We start from the raw sequence: 12,340 nt of genomic DNA, 5'->3' as shown, positions 1-12,340 counted from the left end.
GGAATTGACGTGCGGTGAAGAGTGGTGAAAAGGGAACGCCGCGCTGCGCGACGCTTCTGCGGGACGCTTGTAGTAAGACCTGGAATCACCTGAGAAATCGTCAATCGTAGATCTTATCAGATCCTACCGTCTGCTACTCTCTTCTCTATCGTACCGCAGAGATCTTTAAACTACGGCGCCGTAAATTGGTGTGCGTGTGTGTTTCCCTACTTGTGTGAGTGCGCGATTACCGTTTTTCGTGAGAATGTCACGTTTACCTTGCCCTTATCGCTGAACAAAATACATTGGATCAAGGAGAATCATTCACCTGTTATTGGATGCCTCAATTAGGTTTATCTTTTGATCATTTTATACTTAGGTATTCCAAGTGTAAGCTAGAACATAAATGAGTAATGTAAATGAGTACGTTTACTGTAAAAAATTGTAAAATGATTCCGTTCTGATTACATGAATCTTCTATTCTGATACAAACTAATGTCCATTTCTATAATCTACTAATACAGATTAAAGTTAATCTGCTAGTATAGATTAACTTTAATCTCAGTCTAATTTACTTCATATGTTTTTCTAATTGTGAGATTTAGAAAAAGATAAGATTAAATTAAATCGAAATTTATTTATATTTTTATAAATATACATGGAATTTTGGTTTAATTTACTCGTAAATAATGAAATTATTTGATGAACATCAATATATGTCTCAAAATAAGAAAATATCTTTTACTTGATGTTCCAAGCTTGTGTATGCAATTAAAACATAAATGAGTAAAGACAAGGCAGTAGAGTATATTTTTTATGTAAACATAATGAAATAATTGATTCATAAATTTAACTTTAAGGTAATTAACAATAAAAATAGGACTGTGATACATGATCAAGTTATTGGATTAAAAAAATAAAGACATATTTTATTGTTAAAAATATAACAATATATTTTTTGTAAACATGGTAAAATGATCAATTTCTAAATACTCAACTTTGATAGCAAGACTTATGATTGAACAATATCATTACAAACAATGATATTACTTGATTAAATGTAAATATATTTCATATTATTAAAATATCTTTTACTTACATATTCCAAGCCTGTATAAGCAACTAGAATGTAAGTACATGAAAATATAACGATGAAATAAAATATAAATATTATGAAATAATTGATCTGAGAATGCTCAATTTCTAATATTATAAGACTTACTTGAGTTGGTGCCATTGCAAACAATAAATTATTTGATTAAGCATAAATATCATTTATATTATTAAGAAAATATTTTATTTTTTTTTTTTAGGTATTCCAAGTTCATGTAAGCAATTAGTACATGAATGAGTAAAAACGCACTGGTGGAGTATTGTAAGATAATAAAAATTATAAGATAGTAGATTCTGCACTGATTTATAAATTTCCAGATCTGTTTGCAAGGTTTGCAGTTAAATATTGTTACTCTGTAAATAATGGGAATTTTTTTATTAAAAATAAATTTTATCATTAAGAAAATATCTTTTTTGTCTACTATATTATTATATTTTTTGTATTGCATTCAGGTGCTATTGCATTCCATTATAATTATTGTGCATTTACGAGGAACATGGATAATAATATAGTAATTTTATGGGATGTTATCTATATAGTTCAAGAATGAGAATATGAAGAATAGTAGTCAGAAAGAAGAATCCATTGATAAAAAAAAATATGTTTTCTTCTCGGATCCAGATGTTATTGCCAAACGCGCCGAGACCTCTGCTGTTGTGAGTGATTTTTACTTGATCTCTTTTTGTTTGTATAAACATAAAATTCCATTTTTTTCTCATTTATTTTTTCATTGTAGGCACAGATTACCCGAGAACTCGAGGTGCAACAGAAAACTTTTGAAAAGCAATTAGCTGATTTGCAAGCGCCCACAATTGGCATAAATAGCTTAAAAAATTTGATATCCTATTATCCTGTACAGCCATATCCTTTTACATTTATTAGCGCAGTAAAACAAAAGCTTGCTTTAGAAGAACATTCTGATATCAGCGCTAAAGTACATGATTCAAGTTCTCAAACAAAAAGCAATTTGACTTCTTCAATACTGAAAACTAGTACACAAAATTTGACTGCACAAAATCAAATTAAACAAAAAATGGACTTCATTAAACCGCTGAAAGTACCTGATCTAAAAATTTCTCCAAAAGCACTGGATTTCTCCAGCAGAGAGAATTCTGTTTCAAAGGAGTTGCCTTCAGCAAAACCTGAAACAGCTATAAAGGAATTTGCACACGATAGATCTGATAAAGGCCTAAGAACTGGTGAAAGAGTACAGAGAAAATTAGACTTCTCTTCAGATGGATCGTCATTTATTAATTGCGAAAGCATAGAACCATTGAAAGCACCAAATGTCTCCATTGCGTCTAATTTAAGTAAGAAGAAGGACCATGTTAGAGATAATTCTAGAGAGAAGGAAAACAGATCCAAGAGGATGAAAAAAGATGACTCTTTGTGTGCAAGGAGGGACGAATCCATGCAAGACCAAGTAAAACGTAGTCGAAGTCCAAGACACATCTCCAGAAAAGATGCCAGTGATATAAGCAATTTAAAATTACCAAAAAATGATAGACCATTCCACGTTACAAAAGTTAATGATGTTTTGTCGGTAAAATCAAAAGATAAAAATTTTCTATCGTCTATTGTTAAAAAAGATAATGACAAAAGACAGAGGTCTTTTAATGTACAGTCGGTAGAATTAACAAAAGACAATCTTTCAGAATCTAAGATTCGAATATCTAGCAGTGAATCACCAGTTTGGAAGACGCTAGATAAAGTTACATTGAGAGATAATATGGGCGTTTTATCTAGCACTGAAAATAAATCTAAAGACATAACTCACTATTTTTTAAAACAAAAGTCTGAAATAGAAGACCTGAAATATAAATCTGATTCAGATAATAGACTATTGAAACAAGACAAATTAAATACTATTTATAAGGAGCAAACGAAAAGAATGTCTGATAAAAATAAAATGTTGAATAATAAAGGCGAAGATAAACTACATAGTGTCAATTCAGAACAATCAGAAGATGTTGAATTTATGTCTGAGACAAATAGTTCTAGAAGTCGAATAAGTGCATATCCTATAAGTTCTGCACAGTCATCAAAAAGTAAAGATATTGAAATAGCTATGGAAAATAAACAGAACATTAATTCTGCTAGATCAAATAAAACGTCAGAGAATTTTAAATATACAGAACATTCCGCGACACAATCTACAAGTACAAGCATTAAAAAAGACGAGGAATTGTGTTCCCAAAGCATTATTACAACTAAAGAAACAACCACTAACGATGATTCAAATGATGTGGGTGACACTACATTGCCAGAGGCATTATTTGATCCTAGAAGAATCTCTCTCAGAGACGGTTATTCCCAACCAGAATTTCATAATTTAATGACACCAGAAAAAATGAATCTTATACTCAGATCTAAACGAAGGAAATATTTAATGCAGAGCAGTGATTCGGAAGATGCGAGATGTCAAAAATACAAGCCAGTAATAAAATCTGAAAAGGAACAAGAGGAAGTACAATTGGTGAGTATGAATACATTGTCACACGTTTGTTCATTCATAATAGTTTTAGTAAAGTAAAAGTGCATTGGAATTTCAGATACACCCAACAGCTTTGCATATGCAATTTCAGGCAGAACTACATCTTTACGACTCTTACAATGAATCCCTCCGACAAGTAATGGATGTTGAAAAGTGTTTGTTCAATACTAAGTGTGAGGTGCAAGAACAAAAGAACTCACAGAAAGTCGATGAAAAAAATGAAGAAAAAGTTGTACAAATTGTAGAAGATTGTGCAGCTGCAGTGATTAATAATGATACTGTTGAAAAAAGTACGAAATCCATTATTAATAGAATTATGTATAAATAATTAAATATATTAAACACTCTGATAGCAAAATGTTGCCAATTTGCGCGTAAATTGGCAGCAAATTCAATCAGATTTACAAAACCGTAGCCATCTGCGTCCGCATTTGGTTATGGATTTGGTGACATTGACATTTTGCACCAGATTTGTAGTAAAAACTGAGCGAAGTATGCTGACATAAGATGATAAAATGATGCTAACAGTGTGCTCTCCGAACGCACTCAGCGGTTAGATTGCACGGACAAACTATCAAAATAGACATTTAAATTTTAAATGACTAGATAAGCGCAGACTTTGCTCAGTTTTTCTATTGCCAATCTGTCGTCAACTTCTCTCAGCAGGTTCTGCTCCAAATCTGTTTCCGCAGGTTTTGTTATTAGGGCATATAATTTGAAATATTTTTCTTACAGCAACATGGAATCCAGCTAACTATGTAAAAAGAGACATTGCCGAACCTCGAAAATTAAGCGATGAAGCACATTTCAATAGAGAGCATTATATCCCAAACCAAGGCAATATTGATGAATCAGATTATGGATTTAATTATGGAAAATTTAATAAAATAAAAGTGGGAGTGAAAGTGGCGGAAGTACAAACGCAAACAGTGAACGATATAGCGACCCAAACGGATATATCCACAAATGAACGAAACGCGCAAAATAGATTGACAGAGATCTGTGACAGAGAAAACGCGTACGAACCATTTTTGAGAGAAAAAAAAGGTCCTCAGTTGTCCTTAGATTCGGCTGAACAATTCGGAGATTTGGATCAAATAGAACAGGTATCAGTGCCAAGCAGAATAAGGACCATGTCGGAAATTAGTTTGCACGAAACTACATCATCTATAAAAACAGAAACCGGAACTGAAATTAGTATCTCGACCCGGGGTGTAACGTGTTCGTTTAATCAGTACATAGGTTCAGAGGTAATTTCATTATATGTCTATATATATATAATACATGTAACATACATATATACATGTATGTGTGTATGTATATACGCTTGCTTGTATTTATAATTGTAGATATTAATTGCATATTTTTTTATATTTTCCTTTCAGATAGCACGACTTTTAAGAGACGAGAATCAACGAAGCTATCAAATCGAAGAATTATTTAAATTTCGCGAAAAAACAATAAACGACAAAACTAAGAAATTGGAGGAGTTGGAACTGCAGAAACGTGTAATGAAAGGAGAAGTTGCCCGTTCCCTGAGAAAAAAACAAAGAGCTCTGCTTCTAAAACTACAACAAGAAAAAGATGAAATTCAAAGGTAAGTAACATTTATGTGACGGTATATTTTTAATTTATTGTGTTAATTTTTTTTTGTTTATTGACAGATTAAAATTGTTATACGAAATTACAAGCCAAGAACGAAAACGTATGTTGCAAAAACAGAGGGACATGTTCAATTTGCAAATGTCAACGAAGAATATCTTAACGAAATTAAAGAGGACCGCAGACAGTCAATCGCCAAGAAGATTATCAGGTCCTATGAAAGGTTACGATATACGCAGTAATAGCTCTTTGAGCTCCTTGATTGATTCAGATAAATCTCAGCATCAGATGGACACTCGTCTTCATGTATCTGAGAGCGACGTATCCAAATTTGATTGGCTGAAGTCCAACGTATTTATAAATTTAGGTGAAGAAAGCAATAAATCCGCAGCAAAACCCAATGACTTAGCTGAGAGTAAGGAGCAAGAGAAAAGTCCCATACAGTTGCAAAAGAAAAGCGATTTACCAAAATATGAACTGAGATCTCGAAAATACGAAGAAAAAATGCCCAGAGCAGATGTTTTGCTGCAGAAGCAAAATCAGAGATTGGACATGGAGTCGAAAATGAAGCAAGGCCATCCCATGATGATAAATATTCGGCTCTTGGAAAATCAAGATGAGATCAGATTATCGCAGTCACCGAGACCAGAAGTAAAAGCATCAGTTCCTGAAAATACAAAATCCGAATCAGATACATTAGTAGAAGAGTTGTCTAAAAGATCATTGTTAGCGGAAGTGGTGTCTAAACATTCAAAACTATCGCAATTAACAGAGCCTTCCATACAAACCATGACAATCGCAAAGGAGAAAGAATTAACTTCTAATGCTGTAACCACCAATAGTGAATCTATAGAAGAAGAGATAAATGCAATAACCCAAGACACAGTTTCAAAAACGCAGTCACAAATCTCCGAAATATCACAGACAAGTAAGAACTCTAAAAAGATCGACAAATCTATCACGAGCGATAGAGACATATCCAAAAAGTCGCAATATAATACCGAATTGAAAACAAGCTCCAAACGTAAAAATTCTAAGTATCAAAAAACGAAATCATCTTCTAGTATATCAACGGAAAATATATTGGGATCCAAATCAAGCTCTCATATATTGGAGGAGTTTGTTAAGCATCATGATAAAGGAACGAAAGTGAAGAATGAATTGTTTCAGTTAGTTAACAACAAAGAAAGTTCAATCTTGAACGAATTAGATGTTAATGAAAGCCAAACTTCGCTTCAGGCATTCGTTAAGAAACATTCGCATTCGAAGGCTGTCAAGGATAAGGAAAACGGATCCACTCAAACTTTACACAAAAAACTTGAGAATGATGATAGTCTTCCTAGAATCGAGCGAGATACTCAAAATGCATCAATGTCTCAAATTAGTGCTTTTGCCGTTTCTCATCATAGTTCCGAAAGTGAAAAAAATCTCTCAAAATCCGTAGTTGTTTGTTCGCAAAACAGAGAATTTGAACGGTAAGTGCATGGTGTATATATTAATTTATCATATTTTTCTTTTTTACTTCAATATGATTCGAAAACTGTTATTTGACGCGATACACGTGTGTTCCGCCAATAAAATATTGAATCACTAAAGTACGCTGGAAAGTCTAATAATAAACTGCACATCTCCACGCCACATTGAGTAAAGCATTGTAAAAATAGATTCTCTGCAAAGGCAATCCGCATAACAGGCATGCACATGCATATTCTTGAAGCTGTACATTTTCTTCTGTTCTCTCTTCAGAATTTTGAACGCACGCGAAACCGCACTTGCATCACGTAAGAACTGCGTCAAGGAGTGGATGGCGTGGCATGCAAAATTACGAGCAGAAGAGGACCGTGTTACTCGTATGGAGCAGGCAGCATTTAATCTCGTTGCAACAGCATCTAATTTGAGTCAACAAGGAGGGGGTAATATATAAATACACTTATATAAAAGACCAATTAATTTACATTATAATGTGTGATAATTCTTAACAAATTCATAATAAATTAATTTCAAATTAAATTGTAACTATGAATTGAAACGAGTTTCTTTGCGGATGTTATAATAATCATCACAAATCGTTACTTTATTAAATATTAATTAAATGTAGTTTTTTGCATAATTCCAAACTCTGATCACGATCAGAGAGACGTCTGTGCTCTTTTATAGATACCACGGTGTCGTCTGATACGAGCGACGTCGAAGGAAGGATAGGAGTTCTTACTGAAAAATTAGCGGAACGACGTCTTGAAATGGCGCGTCTAAAAAGAGAAGCAAAGAAGCAAGCGAAGAAACAGCTACGTGCTTTGGAAGCAAACTTATTAAATCAAATCAAAGTAAGTGTGTGTGTGTGTGTGTGTGTGTGTGTATATATATATAGATAATTATTCGATTATTATTATTATAACTTGAAACTTCTGTTTACATTTAATTTTTTTTTATACTTGACAGAAATATGACACGACCATCCATGAGATGCGTAAAAAGTTGGAATCGAAGAAAGATATCAAAGAAACTGACAATTTAGCTATAGAACCAAAGTCATTAGCTGATTTTAAAGTACCTGAAATACCGCTTAAGAGGATACAGGACCTCTACAAAAGTAGCGATTTATTAAGATCCAGATCGGAATCTGATCTCTTATTAACAAAAAATCGGCAGGACTTAACGAATGTCATAACGCTAACGTACGATGATAAGTGCGAAAGGGATGATTTTCAGAAACCTGCAAAATTTGCAGATATTAAGAGCGCAAACACTTTAGAATTAAAAGATACTAGAGATTCTTGCGATAGTGTTCGAACTATTTTAGACGATTATACATCGACAGAAGTATACGAAAAAATTCAAACAACACCTTCAGCATTATTAACTGCGAATGATGTGTGTTCTGGAAAATATGCTATTTCTAAAAGGCATAGAGAATCCATTACTATTGATATGAAACAGACTAGTGTATCGCACGATGCGGAAGATGTTAAAACGAATACCAGTACAGTTCAAACAATGTCGAATGCAAGATTTGAAGATCACAGTACTATTAACACTGAATCAGTAGATAATAGATTAATTGCTGATATCAATCAATCACAATCAAAGACTTCCACAATACTATCCGAAATTCCGGAAATAAACATTGGATTTAAATCTATTCCGAGCAAATCTGAGCGTTTTACAGAAAATGTTGCACGTGTTACTGATTCCAGTATACTTACTTATTCGAGGAAGTTGGATTTTTTACAGTTAAATAATAAAAACTTAAGCGAGGATATAAGTTCTATTGAAAAGGATATAAAAGCGCTTTCAGAAATAATGTCGCGTTTAAGTAACGAATCGAATGAGCAATCTAAAATAAATAACGATGAAAAGAATACGTCACAAGATATATCAGAGATAATATCTAAATCAGTTTTTAGTGAAGTAATTGATACTGAAAATGAGAAACAGCAAGCAGTGTCACCAGAGAAGATAATTGATATGGAATCTTGTTCCACATCGACAAATAATAGGAAATCAATATCTTCCAGTGATTCGAGTCACGATAAATACATATCGGACAGAATAAATAATGAAATATCGGCAATAATCCCGGAAGAAGCGCCTACTATCTCCAATTCGTCTCATGAAATCGATTACGAAGCCAAAAGCCGAGAGATTATGAACGAAATAGAGAAATCTGTATTATCACAACATATTAAAATTGCAAGTGACGATAATTTAGTATTAGAAGAAAGCGGAAACGAAGAATTGCTGAATAATTTGGCCTCCGAACTCGATATAAAATCGATTTCTGAAATCCTTTCCAAAGTATCAGAAAGCAGGAAAAGTCTTGATTTTGCGAAGAATACAACAACTCAAATTATCGATGACTCGAAGAAAAATATAAATGAACAAAGCGAGTTGAATGAAGCAATAGTTGAAAAAGACTTTGTAAAATCACAAGCGGAAGAAGCACATTCTCTGAAACTTTCCGAACATTTAAACACTGCATTAGTGCAATCTCCCATCATTGCTGGTCACCGTTCAAAGGAAACTATATCGCAAAGTTTATTGAGTGCACCTAGCTTAATTTCAAGTCAGAACTCGCACGTTCTTGCCGGTAAGGATTTGAAATCATCAAGAAATATTCCCGAGGCAGAAGTCAGAATTGATGTTGAAATGCATGACAGTATCACAAATTCAATAGCACTCGCACCTAACGCTGATCAAAATCGATCGCGTCGGGTCAGTGCGAAAAATATTTCTAAGGATAAAAATGATTGGACGACGTCTGATTCGTTCGAAATGCCACAAGATGATATTAGTACTGGAGTACGTGAGGAATTCGACAATTCAAAATCGGGCTTGGACGATACTTTGAATAATTTCTCAGAAAAGACTATCGATGATATAACAAATCAAGAAGCAGAAAGCATTTTAATAAGCGACGTGTCGGATTTTCTTCCAAAGGGGGAATCTACAAATGTCGCAGTACAGAACGTTACCGACACTTTAGCACAATCTTACGTTGCAAGAAGTAACGACGAACTTGACGATATATTGGACATAATCGCTAGAGAAAACGATAAAGAGAAAAGCATTCCTAAAGACAAAGAGTTTGATAACATAATCTCTGATTCTATGACTGAATTATTAGACAGAGTTAAAGATATTGTAGAAAATGACAAGAATGTAGATAGTCATTTTAAAGAATTCTTATATGATACGGATATGAATATAGATAATCAAATTGAAGTTTCAAATATATCAATGTTGAATAACAAAACGCAAAAAGAAATAAATGTAGAAGATTTAAGCGAAAGTAATATAATCTCAGTGAATATCTGTAAAAATAATGAAGTTAGTAATCGTGAGGAAATAATAGATGCTTCGTTACAGAAAACCGATGAGACTGGCGATAAATCTGCCATAAATGTAAACTTATATATGGAAATCGATAACGAGGAAAGTCCACGCGAAGCGATATCGGAAGTACAAGAAATTATAATCACAGAGTTGGATTCAAGTAGCGCCGAGGATAACGCATTATCTGAACTTAAAATTGATGTTAAAGTCGAATTGGCAGAGGAATTTATCTCGTATGAGAACAAGAATGAATGTGCTGTGGAAGAAAACAAAGATGTTATGCCTATAGAGATAAAAGAACGTCTAGAATCAATCTCGGAACAAGATAGTTCGGATGGTGAGCAGCTGGACAACTTAGTGGAAGTTGTTGTAAGTGGATTGGATGTTGTAGAAAAAACTGTTACATCGCTCGATTCTTCTAAGTCGGTAATAGACGATGATGTGTCTATGATACGGACTGGACAAACTAAAGAAGAAATTACGGATGATACAGTCGAAAAGAACAACGAGATCGCGATATCAAACGCAGCAGTAATCGAAAGTGTCAACAAAACATTCGACATATTAAAAGATCCAGAGTATGAAGACATCTCCGAGGAGAGCCTCGAGGTGTCTGAAATTCTAGACAAAGATGACCTTCCGAAGGTAGGCATCACAAAGAAGTCTGCTAATTTGCCAGAGAGATATCAAACCATCCATAAATCAGAGGACGTATTGAGAATATTAGACGAAATCTCGCAGAAATCGTCGTACGATTCTGTAAGCAATTCGCAAAACAACGAGAAGAATGTTCAGAGCGCGCCAAGTGCAACGGAAGAGATCAGTGAGGTTCTGGGCGCAGATATTTCTGCGGAGGATGATAGTTTATTTCCCAAGATGAATAAAACAACGAGCAAGCTCAAAGAAGAATCTTCCAAGGTGGATGCAATGAAGGGTCGATTCTTGGAAAGAGTAAAATCGCAGGATGGGCAATCGATAGAAGTTAGTGATCCGGATGACTTATCTGAGAAGAGAAAAATAATTTTGAGACTGGACGAGGACAAGTCTTCTCAGATAATATATGAACTACGCGAGGCAGTCTCTCAACTGCAGGAACAGAATGGCTCGTCCGAATCCAGCGAAGCTGGCGATACTCCAAGGGGAGTATCCGAGATCGAGATGGACTCACCGAGAGATTTCAATGATTCGCGATTGGACATTGATATTCTGGACGATGATCTACTGAGCGGTACTAAAGCGACAAACCAGAGCATCGATATAGAAACCAATTTCCATTCCGCGTCCATTGTCACCACGTCAGAGAAGGATATTGAGGCTATGATCTACGAATTAAAAGGTATTCTCACTAATCTTTCAGTATATAATTCAAGTAATATTAGAATATTATATATATATATATATATATATACATAAAGATAGAAATATAGTAGACAATATACAGAGTCATTAGAATTAACTATAAATTCTGCCATATATCAATTCGAATTCTATATCTAATGTATGAATCAGAGTATCGATTCATTCTATTCTACAGTACTCATCCGTCCGATTGTATATATATTTTTCAAACTTCAAACGTTATGTGTGTTATTATAAAAGTTATATAAATATTGTAACTGCTATCGAATGGATATGTGGTCTAAGAGGATAATCTAATCGTGAGCGTTGCAAAGCAATAATTTTTGTGAAAAATGTTATTTGATTGAGCTGCAAGAATCGAATAACATTTCAAAGCAAGCCAACCTGTATATGTTGAGAGATATTGACTCTTTTTTTCTCTTTTTACAAATTACTGTTATCATTCTCGACCGAAATCATGCGATGCAATTTTTATGTGGGCTGACCATCTCAAAGACACACTCGATACATATTCACACATCTTGATCTATACATATTATATACTACAGAAACACCTTTTGTTTTTTATAATGGCTGTGTGCTCTCCTGTGCAAAAGCGTTGCCTGGTATAGCCATGTGTTGTTTATTTTCAGACAAATAGCAAAGTCGAGATTATATTTGTCTAAAGGTAATACACGAAACTACGAATGATGAACATTGACTTGTTATCTCTGTACAAATCAGTGTCGCATGAAATGCTTGATCCTTTCATTATTGATCCGTATGCGCACAAGAAAGGCCTGTAAATATTATGCATCACACACAATTATTCATCGATTACTATCTATTTTTCTTTTCCCTCCGAATCTGTCAGAAAAGATTTTCTATCGTGTACAAATGTTATATGGAATGTCCAACCTTGTCACAGCTTTGTACTACTATATATACATATATATATATATTAAAATATATTTATTTTG

The 12,340-nt window shown here is 33.8% G+C and overlaps 1 protein-coding gene across 1 annotated transcript in view; it reads left to right on the top strand.

Moving 5' to 3' along the window:
* The first annotated feature begins 1,647 nt into the window (after positions 1-1,647).
* LOC108781134 (uncharacterized) overlaps positions 1,648-12,340 on the top strand; it is a 12,467-nt gene continuing 1,774 nt past the window's right edge. Inside the window, exons 1-9 of the mRNA XM_018549032.1 lie at positions 1,648-1,749; positions 1,830-3,569; positions 3,646-3,877; positions 4,323-4,837; positions 4,973-5,184; positions 5,252-6,664; positions 6,936-7,102; positions 7,323-7,513; positions 7,629-11,358. Of these exons, the coding sequence (XP_018404534.1) occupies positions 1,648-1,749; positions 1,830-3,569; positions 3,646-3,877; positions 4,323-4,837; positions 4,973-5,184; positions 5,252-6,664; positions 6,936-7,102; positions 7,323-7,513; positions 7,629-11,358 (8,302 nt within the window). The remainder of the gene's footprint in view (positions 1,750-1,829; positions 3,570-3,645; positions 3,878-4,322; positions 4,838-4,972; positions 5,185-5,251; positions 6,665-6,935; positions 7,103-7,322; positions 7,514-7,628; positions 11,359-12,340) is intronic.

This window comes from Cyphomyrmex costatus, unplaced genomic scaffold, assembly GCF_001594065.2.
Source record: "Cyphomyrmex costatus isolate MS0001 unplaced genomic scaffold, Ccosl1.0 scaffold123, whole genome shotgun sequence".
Classification (NCBI taxonomy): domain Eukaryota; kingdom Metazoa; phylum Arthropoda; class Insecta; order Hymenoptera; family Formicidae; genus Cyphomyrmex; species Cyphomyrmex costatus.
This window is presented reverse-complemented; position numbering and strand designations above follow the sequence as displayed.